General features: G+C 45.1%; 1 protein-coding gene across 1 annotated transcript in view; it reads right to left on the bottom strand.

Annotated features, from left to right (window-relative positions):
• FOXO3 (forkhead box O3) overlaps positions 1–12,598 on the bottom strand; it is a 147,882-nt gene extending 135,284 nt beyond the window's left edge. Inside the window, exon 1 of the mRNA XM_088460455.1 lies at positions 11,163–12,598. Within this exon, the coding sequence (XP_088316581.1) occupies positions 11,163–11,723 (561 nt within the window). The 5' untranslated portion in view covers positions 11,724–12,598. The remainder of the gene's footprint in view (positions 1–11,162) is intronic.
• Between the last annotated feature and the right edge of the window lie 2,577 nt (positions 12,599–15,175).

Raw genomic sequence — 15,175 nt, 5'->3', positions numbered from 1 at the left:
TATTGTTCGCCGATCGAACTATATAACTCGACAAGTGTGTGCCCAGCTTAAGTAACAAATGAACAAAAGGATGTAAAAGTCCATCTTGAGCATCATTAGAACAGGGCATTTCACAAATACAAAGGATAAGATAGGTATAAAATATATTTATTTTATTTATGTTTTTCTCATATGTTTTGATTAAACTATTATGATTCAAACAGTGTTGAAATCATGCACATTTCTAAAGGTGCGTATCCACTAGGCGACCCAGGGAAGACAGTATGATTATGGCATCGTAATCGGACATTCGTTCTCCATCCCCGGCAGTGCCTACACTGAACGATTAGTCGTTCAGTGTATGCACCCTCCATCATCCCCGAACATGGCCAATCTGTCGTTATCGGCAGATTGACCGGCATGTTCGGGCGATGATTGATGTCGGAAACAACCAGTGAGAACGCGCATCGCTGGTCGTTTCCGACATTTTAGTGCCCAATTCATGCACGATTAATGGACGACTGAACGATAATGATGTCGTTATCGTTCAGTCGTCCATTAATATCTGCGAGTGGATGTGCGCCTTAAGAGACAGATGCATAAATATATGCAATAAAAAAACCTCAAGAAAAAAACATTTTTCTTTTTGTTTTTAGTGTCCCATGAGCACCGACATACCATATTCAAATATGTTATAGTAATCTATAAAAAGAGCATGAAACAATTGGGTTTAATCTGTAATAGGCATTACTTTTTAACCCTTTCACTGCTATTTTAGCAGACTTTGGAATAGGAGGTTCTACAGGATTTACACAGTCAGACAGCTTGATGAATAGATCAACTGGACTACTCAAATCGCAGTGAAAAAGGTATAAAAGGCCTCAATAATCACAGTATACACTGTCCCCATACAACATCGTTCACAGACATATCGCGTCGGCTGTGCAGCACAGCCGATGGGCGATAGATATGTACTCATCGTGCTGTGTGTACAGTCCATACACTTTCTGTAAAGGCCTGCCCAGTTGTCACATCAGGAACGACATCGGGCCAAAGATTGGTAAGTGTGTCAGCCAGAAGGCCGATTCGTTGTCCTAGTGCAGGGGTCTTCAACCTTTGGCCCTCCAGCTGCTGTGGAACTACAGATCCCAGGATGCCCTGTCACAGTTTTAGCATGTTATATCAAAACGGTGGCAGGGCATGCTGGGATGTGTAGTTCCACAGCAGCTGGAGGGCCAAAGGTTGAAGACCCATGTCCTAGTGTGTACCCACCTTAAGACTCTCATTCTAATCAATCTCAGTTAAGCTGAGTACACACGGTACGATCTGCACAACCAACGATATCACTGAACGATTTCTTTTGAACTCTTCTGTAGTGCAGGGCAAACAATATTGGGTGTACACACTGACAGATATCTATTTATTATTTATTACCAGTTATTTATATAGCGCACACATATTCTGCAGCGCTATGATAGATATCTTTCAGTGAAGTCATCCTGCCACATGTCTTAACATGCAAATCGTGATGAAATCGTCCAACTTGGCCTACATGTACGGATGACCATAGATATAGTTATCATCCTTGCGGGGACGCACATCGTTGGTCGTTCACTGCATAAAAATTAATAATATGAACAATCGTTGAACGATATTGTTATTGTTCATAAAATTCGTACCGTGTGTATGTACTATTACTGAAGAAACTATTTTATTATCTGTCAGACAATTTTACAAATGTAACAATGTGAGAATTTCTACTATCATATCAACTATCTGCTTACAGAACAAATAATTATATTTTTAAATCTAGTATTAGTCACATATCAAACTATAAACTGCAAAGACAAAATAAAGACCCCAAAAACCAAAGCGGATTGTTTTCACTTCACAAGATGAACAATCACTGTTACTTCGGCAGCAGTTGAAACACATTCATAAAGTATTATTTAAATATATAAAATTACACAAACTGAAGTGCATGTGGGTGTAATCAGCATGACTGATTCAAAGTAAATGTACAGTTTGGACACAATACACTTGTATATATTTAACTTACTCTCCCTGCCCCCTCAGTGAGCACAGTTTGCAATACATAAGCGGACATTGGCTAAACCATAAGCACTGGAAGAAAAGTGTGATGACCAAGGACGCATCAATAGTAATTATAGAATAATCAAGGCAAAACTCTGCACATGATTTTAGACTGTGTAAGCCAGGTTACATTTTCTTACATGGGATGTGGTTTTATTTACTGTAGTTATAGCTTTGGTACATTAAAGTTGCACTACCGCCTAGTTAAAATATTTTCTGAGGTGCTCCTTTCCACCTAATTGGAGCCCCAGGACCTGCCACTATTCTCTGGGCTCTCCTGGTTCTGTAATGACGAATGGGCATAATAGTTTTGTTAACCACCTTTAAAAGGGGACAGAAGGGTGTGAGCAATAGGACCAATTATAAGCTGGAATATACTGTCAGCTTGTGATTGGTCCTCCCATTTCCCACCTCCTCCTAACCCCCAGAAAGCATAGGAAATAGTGGGGGAGATGTATGATGCTCAGAAGCGGTATCAGCGCACGTTATGTGCGCTGATACAGCTTCTCCCCGATGTATGATCGGGGTTTGGGCAGTAAATGACAGGGGCGCAATGTGCCCGTCATTATCGGTGCTGCTATCTACAAGATAGCAGCGCCGTTAGCTTGGGCCATGCATGAATGGTCAGATCACCTGACCGTTCGGCCCGCTGTAGCTGTCGCCATCGACAGCTACAGGCCGGCACTGCTCTATCCCCACAGCAGGGACAGCGCTATCCCTGCTGTGGCGGCTGCCATCTCCAGGCTGCGTGCGGGGATCTCGCGATACTTGCGAGATCCCGCGCATGCTCAGAGGACTGACACACAGCACTAGGCTGATGCACTGTGGTCTCTAGCGGGTAGCGCTGGAGGGGGGAGTTAACGCTTCCCCCCTCCTGCCTATGAGATGTATGAGATGTTCATACATCTCATCGGTAGTGCTTCCTGCTTTGCCTCGGTAAAGAGGCGAAGCGGGAAGAGTTATAGTGGCACGTTAAGTGCCGCTATAATACATCTACCCCAATATAATTTCTCAATGGTAGTAAAGCTTTAACTCACTAGTCAATATTTAACTTGCAAATGTTTGAATCTTTCAGATATTATACTCCTGTTCTGGTTTATAGAACAACAGTATCTAGGGCAGTGTTGGCTAACCTTGACACTCCAGCTGTTATGGAACTACATAACCCAGCATGCACTGCTACAGTTTTGCTATTAGGGCATGCTAAATCTGTGGCAGGGCATGCTGGGATATATAGTTCCACAACAGCTGGAGTGTCAAGGTTAGCCAACACTGATCAAGGGGGTGAATCAGCACTGGACAGAATTGCAAAGCTGCACACTAGCAGCTTTGCAATTCCACCCTTGCATATAAGCAAATGTAGGAAGAGGTGTCTTTACACCCACCGCTGCATTTGCAATCCCAGCACTGCAACAGAGGTCGCAGGCTGGGATAACCACCGCAACCATTGGTCGCGAGGTTGGACATTGCCAGCCAGCTGAGTAATCCTCAGCTTACGCAGGCTGGCCTGCGTCCTTGCCACTCCCGGAAACGCCACAGTTGTGCAGGATCTGTACTGTGCAAGTGCCGATCACTGACTGCGACATAGTCCCCCCCAAAGTCGCACTATGATCGACATGCTGCGACCATTTGGGGCCTCGGACGGGCAGACGAGCGCCGGGAAGGGCTATATACATTCAAACACACACATATATATATATATATATATATATATATATATATATATGTTTGTGTGTAAAATATATGTATATATTACACACACACATACATACATATATAGACACACACATACAGTACTGTGCAAAAGTTCTAGGCGGGTGTGGAAAAAATGCAGCAAAGTAAAAATACTTTCAAAAATGGAAGTGTTAATAGTTTATTTTTATCAATTAACAATATGCAAAGTGAAAAAGAAATCTAAATCATATCAATATTTGGTGTGACCACCGTTTGCCTTCGAAACAGCATCAATTCTAGGTACAATTGCAGTGTCAGGGATTTTGTAAGATTATAGTCACATGTATGATTAAGCTATCATACCAAACAGGTGATAATGATCATCATTTTCATATGTAGGTTGAAACAGTCATTAACTGAAACAGAAACAGCTGTGCAGGAGACTTAAAACTGGGTGAGGAACAGCCAAACTACGTATATAGCCCTTTCCTGCGCTTGTCTACTTTGAATACTGCTTCCTCCCCCACATGCTTCTCTGTCTAAAGGGTTCAGTTTCCATGGAGGAGTGTGTGGGGGAGGGAGCAGCATGATTTCAAGGCAGAGAAGCTCCACTCTGTCCCAGCCCCCAAATGGCAGCAGTAAATGAATCGTAGTGAGACTTAGGGGGGAAATTGTGTCGCAGTCAGTGATCGGCACATGCACAGTACAGATCCTGCGCAGTTTTGTGTATATATCTATACAAAACACATTCATATTATCAGCAGTGGTCCAGAACCGCAATGGGCTCCAACTTAGCACCATCATATGCTATCTGTACATGGAATATGAGAACACTAAACTGTGGTTTATTGATGACATTTTTTTTTTGCTGTGGAAGGGGTCCAGAGAAATGTTTTTGACCATGGTTGACATTTTGAACAATTTAGAGCATCCGGTAAAGTTCACGTGTTGTGTTGATCCACATGTGATTAATTTTCTGCACATCACAATTATAAAAACTGGTGGAAGATTGCAGACAACCTTGTTTTGTAAAGAAACTGATCGGAATATGATTGTTCATGCCCATAGTTTCTATTCTCTGGCACTTAAGAACAGTCTACCTAAATCCAGGTCCAATACTACGCAATAATTCTGATTTCTCTATGGCTGAGACCCAGGTGACAGAGATGACACAAAGGTTCCTTGAACAGGGTACTGAAAAAAAAAGTTGACTTTCGATGCTTTGAAGATGCCAAGAAAAAGTTTGAGTTAACATCGAGGCCCCACTAACACCTAGAGGAATGACAAAGAGGATGATCTTCCCTACCTGGTTTGACAATATGGCTAATGCCACTAGGAATACACTACGACGGAGATGGCCATTGGTTTCTACAGATGATTCGCTGACATTGAAAGATGTTCCTTCTCCGATGTTGGAATTTAAAAAGGGGCACAAGTCTGAAGCAACTACTTCATAGACAATTAATGTCCCCTGAATCTCAGCCACGAACCAATTGGTTGCTCCAACAGAGACCAGGATATGTGAGCTGTAGGAATTGTGTGACATGTCGAAGCATGGATCCTGGACCTGTCTTTCCCCATACACACTCTGGAAAGGCTATTGATTAAATATTGTTTGCACTGTCTGATGGATCATATCATTTACATTGTAATATGTCCATGTGGACTGTATTATGTGGGCCTGACCACTCTGTGCTTTCGGGAACGGATTTACTAGATTTTCTCTGTAGATATGATTTTTTATTATATTTTTCTTCCATTTTTTCCTATTTTACTGTTATTTTTTTAAACATTTGTTGTTGATTGTTTTGATTTCTTTCTTGATTGATTTGGTAGTGACATTGATTATATTGATCATAGGTATGTTGTCTTTCCTTGCAGCCCCTTTGTGCATTGTATACCAGCGTTATGATACATCATGGTTCCCAGTAATATATTATATATAGCTTTTGTGGTTAAGTTCACTATTGTTGGCAGCGCTCACCAGTGTAGTGAGAATGTTACGCTGCATTTTTGTTTATTGAGATACTGTTGTTTTGATGTAACCACTTGGGAACATGGCCTGTGTGTATTTTACATATAATAATTTTATGACTAGTAAGCTGGTGTATTCACAGTCATTAGTATATTAAATGCTTTAGTGCTATTTTTTTAAACTGGTCTCTATATCTTAGCTAGGACCATAGTGTTGTGTATCCTGTTGCGGGTCATGGTTTCTATTTGTCCCCCCCCTTCTTTTAACGATGCCTGCCGATTCACCACTATCGATAGTGTACTTGTTGACATTGCTTTATTGCTTATGTCAGAGGCTTTGATTTTAGTGTTGCCTAGCAATCACCATGTGTTCTTCTCCCCCCCCCCCCCCCATATCGGTCTCTAGCTTGCGTTCCACAGGTGGAATGAAGCAAAAGAGGGAGTCACACACTCTGAGAAGCTTGACGTCATCAGGTGCGGGTGGTGCCGCGACTTTGGCACACATGGGCAACAGTGTGGATTTTGAACTTTGATAACACTCTGCTTAGAGGTGGATTATTTTTCCAGGTTTTGTAGCCTATATATACACACACACACACATACATACACACTAGGGCCCGATGCAGAGTACACTCTGTTGCTGTCATTCTACTGCTGATGCTATGAATATTTACGTGTGTGGATCGCAATTCTTGAGAAAAGACCAAGTAGAGGTCCGAAACGTCGAACATATTGTATCTGCGACCATTTATGACCAGATTAAAAGATATATTAAGCTGTACTATGTCAAATCTGGCGAGTGCCCTCTTATGATATCATCATAGATGTATCTACTTGATTTATATATTTTTGGAATCGAGGAGCACCCCAGCACCTTCAATAATATTGTGACGCGAGTGCAGGACTTTTTGTATATTTATACACACACGTATATACAGATGTGTCCCTTACAGCCCTTCTAGTCGCGTCATGCCGAGACTCAGCAGCGCCAAGTGTCTTTTCGTGCAACTTCATCCCTTCAAATGAGTCTTATTCACATATCGATGCGACTAGGACACAAGCAGCTTCTGCCTATTATAATGATACGCAGCATGTCTATATTCTATGTGCAACTGCATGCAAAACGCCACGTTAGTGTCGCAGCCTGCTGCAAAGCACGATGGTCTACAAGGGGCGGAGTCAGCGCCAGGTGCTTCCCTGCTCTTTTTATTTCGCAGTACAGATTACGCCAGTTTGAAACGGTGAATCACAGTAGAGGAATGGAAAGCATAGCTTTCCGTTCTTCTATGAATCACACTCACCATACAAAAGTCAAACAGGGATTTAATATTTCATTTGGGGAGAAGAGGCTTTGTCCTGCCTACCTTAGTTATTAACAGTTATTTAAAAAGAAACATTACTCAGTGCTTTATAGAGAATAGTCATTCACATCAATCTACCTTTCATGAAAGCCCGTTTTGTGCAGCTTTTTCTGGTGGGAGTGCCAAGGGGCCAAACACATCAAATTTAAAATGTGCAGTTTTCAAACTTAACCTGGTAGTCAAAGTAAAAAAACGCACTTCTAGTAGATGCATTTTTCCAAGTTAGTTGGTCGCTAAACACAATGCCAGTTTCACAACCATGGATCAACACCAATGGTGAAATATATCAAGTGGCAGTTTGCAAAACCACCTGGGAAAACAGCAAGAGATCTATCTTTAGACTTGGTTACCATTGAAAAGACTGCTTAACTGAAATGACTTTTGCATTTCATACATAGAAAAATCACGTGGCATAAAAGTAGCTGCAAAAAGGTCTGAAAAAATATATTAAGTTACATCTAGGACAAAAATACAAGTCGTCGCATGTATAAATGTATACACATCAATTTAAAGGGAAGAGTTGTTTGCAAAGGCAGTGTGAAAATTTTTAAAAGATGCGTATTGTAAAGTGGCGAATATTATAGCTGTTCACGCCTGTATCGGGTGCCAGCAGTCTTTGCATGAGGTTTAGTTTGCAAACTATTGGTTCACTATAAACCATGTGCCTTCAGTACATTACACATCAAATACAATGTTTTACATAAACAAAAATGAAGGCAATTTTAATCCAGTACACAGCCATATTGATATATCAGTGTCATGAACTTTAAAGGTTCTCATACACGGTGCGATATAGCAGCCGATCCGTCAGATTGGTACGATAATGCTGCTATATCGTACCATGTGGGCATGATATCGGCCAGTGCATGCTCCCGTGGGTCGTACTTCACACCTCCAGATCTTACTGCATGTTCACTTGATCTAGGGATGCAATGTACGAACCCATGCAGCGCTATACGGGTGGGGGAGGTGGGTGCCCGCATATTGAACGGTCGGGCAGCGGATCGCTCCGTGTCTGGGGATCGCTCGATGTGTCGGCCATCAGATCTGCCGTCGCAAGGTGCATATCGCACCGTGTATGGGGGCATTTAGTGTGCAATTAGTGACTATGGGCCTGATTCAGCAAGGATCGCAATTGCAAAGTTGCACACAGGCAGCTTTGGAATTGCGATCTTTGCAATAATGCAAATGCAGCAAGAGATGTAAGACACCCCCCTGAGGTCGCAGGCTGGGATCACCATTGCGACCATCGGTGGTCGATGGTCACGATGGCGGATGGCTGGCCGGCTTGCGAGCCCAGAACACTGCATTGATCAACGCACTTCCTGGGCTAGCCACTCCCGGAGGATGGGGCGTACAAAACACGTGCGAATGTGTCCCGCGCACACGTCAAATTTTCACAATAATCGGGATTCTGTGATCAGCAGTGAACTTTCGTTCACTGCTGAATCAAGCCCCATGTGTGATTGCAATGTACGGCTGCGCACATCACCGCTTAGTATGGTATCCCAGCTTTTCCTGCACACCTCTACGGGGTGTGAAAAAAAGTCGTCGCAAAGTGCCAGAAAAACATTCAGAACATGGCACGGCACTTCGCAGCTATCATCATTAAAGATGGGTATACACACTAGACCAGGGGTCTTTAATCGTGGCCCGCGAGAGCTCTGTCGGGTGGACCACCGAACAGGGGAAGCTGTTCCCCGTGGCCAGCCAACAGGCTCCATTTACCGGGCGCACGCTGAGATTTTGTTACCAGTGGGTGTCCGGCTCCCTATCTGCACCGCAACGCCAGCAGGAGGCTGGGGCTAACTTCTGAGTTCCGGCTTCCTGCACCCGCAGTGTGTGCAGTGCACTATGGGAGAGACGTTATTATGTCTCTCCCATAGTTCAGACAGAAGAGCAGCCGAGTGGACCAGAGGCAGCAGAGCGGGGTTTAAGGTAAGTAGTATTTTTTTTTGTAAGCGGCTTCACTACTGGGGACACTACTACTAGGGGGCATTTCTATTAGGGGCACTACTACTAGGGGCAATTACTATTAGGGGCACTAATACTAGGGGCATTTCTATTAGGGGCACTAGTACTGGGGGCATTACTACTGGGGGCACCACTAATGGGGGCATTGCATAGCACCACTCCTGGGGGCACTACCACTACTGGGGACACTGCATAAGTGGCATTACCACTGTGGGATCTACATAAGGAGCAGCACTACTGGGGGCACTGAATAAGAGGTACTACCACTACTGGGGGCACTGCATAAGGGGAATTGCATAAGGGGCATCACCACAGTGGTCATTGCATTAGGGGCACTACTGCTGTGGGCATTGTATAAGGGGTACTACTGCTGTGGGCATTGTGTATAATGGGCACTACTGCTGTGGGCATTGTGTATAAGGGGCACTACTGCTGTGGGCATTGTGTATAAGGGGCACTACTGCTGTGGGCTTTGTGTATAAGGGGCACTGCTGCTGTGGGCTTTGTGTATAAGGGGCACTGCTGTGTGTCATACATGAATAAGGGACACGACTGTGGTGTAATGTGAATTAGTTGAATCAAGATTATGCTACTGTGTGGCGTATAGCTTAGTGGCCCTCGGGCTTCGTTTAATTTTTTTATGTGGCCCACACTGTGTAAAAGGTTGAAGACCCCTGCACTAGACGATATACTGTATTGGATGATTTGTCATTTTGGAATGAATCGGAATGATAAATCGTCCAGTGTGTACACACTATTGCGCGCTCCAATGCGTCATTCGGCGCATCATCAGATCTGCCTGCAGTGCAGGCCAATATGTAGATCTGACGGCCGACACCATGGTTCTGGACGCGGTGGGGGGGGGGGAAATCGACATATCAGGTGGTCATACACCAGATAGTGCATGTACGGACCGCCCAAAATATATTGCACCGTCGCTGGGTACACACATTGTCTGGTGTACCCAGCATAATTGAATTTGCCACTTGAACCCTTTTCAGACAAAATCCCAACTTCAACCCAGGAATACCCATTTCACACATGGGTGACGAACCAGGTTTTTCCCAGGTCGTCAGCCTTCACACCAGACCCAAGTCTTCTAGCATTCAGTTGGCATTTGCAGATGATGTCATCTCCAAGCGCTACTATCCCCGGCCAACCAATTTCTTTTAGGCGTGACCCAGGTTATCAAGACGTGGGTCACACCATTCAGGACTTGAGCCGGGTCTTCGACCTGGGTAGCAAGTCCTGAGAAAAACCCTGATAGTAAGCAGGGTCACAGACCTGGGACTATCAACCCGGGTCGGACCTTTCAGACATACGCCAGACTTGGATTGTTACAAAGAGACAAATTAGTCATGATGTTGCTCCAACACTACGTGTGATATTAGAGTAAGAAACATATTTTTTAGTCACTATCCATATAGGTACTTGCAGAAATGATGATTTCCTACTGTAACAACTGAAAATACACTTTGTGGTGACAGAGAATGCAGATTCATGTGTGCAATGTAGCTATTGGGTTCTGATTTCTGGAGACATACAGCCTAATGTTTGGGTGAATTTGCTAGATCATCAGCAACTGTTTGCATATGTTCAACAGTCTGAATTTGTTATATATATATATATATATATATATATATTTTATTTTTTCCTCACTGTAAGAGGATAAAGTTATATTTGGAAATAGCACTAGAATCCTTTAGACAGGTGAGCAGTGTCAATTGCTTCTCAGAGATCATTGCAGATGTTTTTTCTCCCTGACATTGTGTTCACACAAATGCACAAGAACAACCTGCCATGGGTTCTGCTTTTATACAGAGATAGTAGCACTTCCTGAAGATCAAATAATGAAGTGCACTTTATTAGCAGCGTCTGGCTTAAATTACCTTCCTTATTGCTATGGTAGTATCATTTTGGTTTATTTTTTAGTTGAAAAATTACATTGACAAATTTAAAACTGTAAAGTGTTATTTGTTATGTGAGATAAGAATTATAAAGTTTTAGGACTCGATGAGGACTAAATGATTACTATTATATGTCTTGATATATAAACAAACCAATTTGAGATGGTGCACTTTTCATTACTCTGTGAGCAGCTCTCACCTTCCACCCTGCAGAGCTGTTGCTGTCCCCCTTGTCCTTGAAGTAGGGCACAGAGCGGACCATCCAGTCGTATATCTGGGAGAGGGTGAGCCTCTTGTCCGGGGAGCTGTCGATGGCCCTGGTGATCAGGTCGGCGTAGGACATGTTTCCCCAGGCATTCCTGCGGGACGAACACTTCCTCTGCTGACCGGCAGCCCCGCTGGCAGAGCCCGCACTCCCTCCAGCACCGATCGGTGTTTGCGCTGCCTCCAACCCGCCGACCGGAGCCGCCAGAACGGTCATTGATGCCACATCGCCGCCGCTCACCAGCAGCAGGGTCCCACGTTCTACTGAGTCGCCGACTGCGGCTCCTGGGGCGGCTGACACCTCCTCATCGTCGTCGTCTTCCTCCGGGATCATGGAGGACGTGTCCCCGGCCTCGCCGCCAGGCTTCGAGGGACTGGACTGGGAGTCCGGACGCTGGAGGGGCCATGTGCAGGATCGGGGCCGGCTAAGCGGCTCAAAGTCTGGGTCTATGTCCACGTCCCTCTCCGGGGAGGCGGGGGGCCCAGCGGCTGCCATGCTGTGTGAGCTGCCCCCAGGAGAGAGGTGGGCGCTGGGGGGGTGTCGAGGGCTTAGTGGCGGAGTAGCGGCGTTTAGGAAGGTTCCTCACTGAGCGGCGCACATCACCCAGCCGGGCGCAGGGCAGGGGGGAGCTATGCGGGCGCACGGGGTCTCCCCCTCCTCATGACAGGTACATGAGGGCTCCCTAGATGGGCTCCATGTCCATGCACCGGTCCCGGTTGTAGAGAGACGGATGATCAGGCTTTGTCCCACACTCACAGTGTGTAGCATCAATTCCCCCCTTATCGCACTCACACAACTTGCCAGCAGCAGCACATCTAATGCACCGCCAGAGATTCCCGTGCAATCCACTATACTGTAGCTCACTTCCAACAAGTCTTATTTATCGGCGGGGCCAGTACGGTTCCAGCATAGGTCTGTAGCATGAGCCGTGTCCCGGCCTCCAGGTATCCCGCATCTGTGGCTGTTACCACGCACTAAGCACATAACCTCCCTGCTGCTGCCATCTTGACAATTTCCCACCCCTCATTCAGGTCCCTTCGTGTTGCAATGGTGGAGATGCAGAAGACAGGTCTGCCAGTGACTCCCGGGCTCTGAATGCCCGCAGCAACGCCTAGTGCTCCGCTTGACTGTCCGCAGACACTGCGCGGCCGTGTGTGAGTGGGGCAGATACCTCTGTTATCTGGTGGGTGCAGGCTGACAGCGCACGGATGGCTGCTGCATTTAGTGGGAGCTTGTCACCCTGCACGCCACTGCTGACTTCCACATTGCCCCTCTTAACAACCACAGTCCGCTACAGTAATACAAGTGACTGAGAGGCACACGCAGGGTCCACACAACCTAACAGCACCCAGAACTGCCCACTGGGTGGAGGCGCTGTGATGGGGGGAGGAGGATACACACAGCACACACACCCCTTCACTGCTGCACTAGGAGCACAGAATGTTACTTCACTGCTGTAGTGTTTACATGGGAGTTATTTACTGACTGACTGTTCTGTGGGTGTGCAGAACTAGAACTTTTGCTTTCTGTTATTTGATGCCTTGCACCTATTTTCTAGGCAGTAGTTTGGACTGTTGAGTGAGACTCCTCTCATTCCATGAAGTGTTCTTGCAAGTGCAATCCTGAGAAGTGGGCATGCATTGTGACATGAGCTTGGTGGACAAATCATAACATATTTTGTGATTTAAAAATTAGAATAATATTTGTAAGAGTAGCTACACATTTACCCTTTTCAGTCATTCTATTTGTGTACACTTAAATGTTTTAAGATCTATTATCTTTTCTACTGAAATAAATCAAATTTACTGTTTCAAATGTATTACTTTCTTATTGTCAGAGGATAATAATATTTTCCCTGAATTCATATGTCTAATATGGGTTAAAGCGCTTCCTAAGTAGCAGAAGTAGCAGAGGCGTAGCCAAAACTTTGTGGGCCCCATAGCAACATTTTGAAGGGGATCCTAGAGACACCTTTCTGCAGGGGTGTATCTAGGGATCTGAGCGCCCGTGGCAAGGTAATGGACTGGCGCCCCCCTCACCCATAATTTCAGGAAGTGACCCCAGTAGTAGTAGTCCCCCCCTATGCAGTGCCCCCAGTAGTAGTCCCCCTTATGCATTGCCCGCAGTAGTTGCCACCCTATACAGTTCCCCCAGTATTAGTCCCCCCTATACAGAGCCCCCAGTAGCGGCCCCCACAATACAGTGCTCCCAGTAGTGTCCATCCCCCCCATAATGTGCCCCCAGTAGCGGCCACCTCCTATACAGTGCCCCCTAGTAGCCACACTCCCCCCCTCCCTGTGCCGTGCCAGAAAAATAAAAGCAACTTATCTGATCCCAACTCCTGCTGACGACCAGCGCTGTCCACTCCTCCGGGCTCGCTCTGCACTATGGGATGGGTGAGAGACGTCATGACGTCTCTCCCATCACCCGCTACGGGTGAAGTTCACATTATGCAACAGTGATTTATGACCTGGGTGCAGTTGAGTCCTGCCCATAATGTGGGCCCTCTAAGACTCTGGGCCACATAGCAATTGCACTCTCTGCACCCACTATAGCTATTGCCATGCTCCTTATCATATATTGTAAATGGGTTTTTTTCCAGCCAGGGGAAATCTCTTTAACTTTAAAGGTGCATGTACAAAGCACAAAATTACAAACCTACAATGCTTCTTAGGGCCGTATTCAATTAGGTGCGAAAAGCCGTTTTCTGCTAAAAAGTATCACGAGTGACGTAATTTCGTCATGCGATAAGTTTCCTCCGGAGACTTTTTGCTGGAGCGGAAACTCAATGCAAAGGAATCTGCGAAACAGTTGCGCCTATGAATAGGTGTCGAAAAAAAGTGCAGAATTGGGGTTTTGGGGTGCAGACCTCGGAAAACCCCCTGCACCCCTGGGACAGTCCCCCAAAGGTAAACTGCGTAAAAAAAGTTTTAAAAACACTTCAGTTCACCCCAAAAAAGTACTTTCATTTTGGAGGCAAAAAAGACCAAAGTTGGGGGACAAACTTAAAAACTAGCAAAATAGAATCCATGGGCCTCCCAAGTATGCCCCAGGTGTTTTTAAGTTTGCAGGTGGTTGCATCAGGTGGATTTTTGCCGTTTATTAAACTTCTCTTTAGCAACTTTAAAATATGCTAGCACCCATTTTCATGTACCCCAATTTTGCTGAGACTACTTATTTGCACCAAAAAACACTGCTAAATGCTATTCTTCACCACTTATGCAAAGACGCTATATAGCAGATATTGAGATCATTTAAGTACCCCAAATACCTTCAGCAGGCCTATTCGGGGGTATCTATAGTGATCCCCAATGTCAGTGCATCTTTTGGGGGATGTCAGGCTGATGTCCCCAAATCTGACAGGACTTTTCGCCTGTTACAGTTTCGCCAGGTGCCGTTTTTCGCTGATTTGTAATTGAATACGGGGATAAAGGGGGACGCACGCGATACTTTTTCACATCTCATGGAAAACCAGAGATGTCATTGAAAAGTCCGGCATGCGAAAAGTACGGGACTTTTCGCCTGGAATGGAATATGCCCCTTAATGTGTGTTTGTCAAATGTATTCCATGTTGCTGCCCAATTAATGGCCTTCGGGCCATCACAGTAAACTCCATCCTTGCCTAGTATTGTGGGTTAGTAGATTCTCCATGAAATGCACTGGGTGGAAACAGTAAACATGTCACATCGAAGTCCAAGCTGCTACTTCTATAGGAACGCTCCCTATATCCATTTACACTTCCATGTTATTCTTCATAAATGCTTCTCAATTTAGCCTATTGTGTTATTTATTGTGTGTCCCTTTAGGTGTTTATAGATTTTATTACATTTGTCAAGTGCACCTACAGATGTCCCTTTGCACACAAGTGTAAGCATAAGAGACCCCAGTTCCTGAGTTTACTTATAAAGAAAAGACGCAGGGAAAGACATGTAAATCCACCCTCACCA

This window comes from Taudactylus pleione, unplaced genomic scaffold (genome assembly GCF_031769625.1).
Source record: "Taudactylus pleione unplaced genomic scaffold, aTauple2 ptg000046l, whole genome shotgun sequence".
NCBI classification, from domain to species: Eukaryota; Metazoa; Chordata; class Amphibia; order Anura; family Myobatrachidae; genus Taudactylus; species Taudactylus pleione.
The sequence above is the reverse complement of the archived record's forward strand: the minus strand, read 5'-3'. Positions and strand labels throughout refer to the sequence as shown.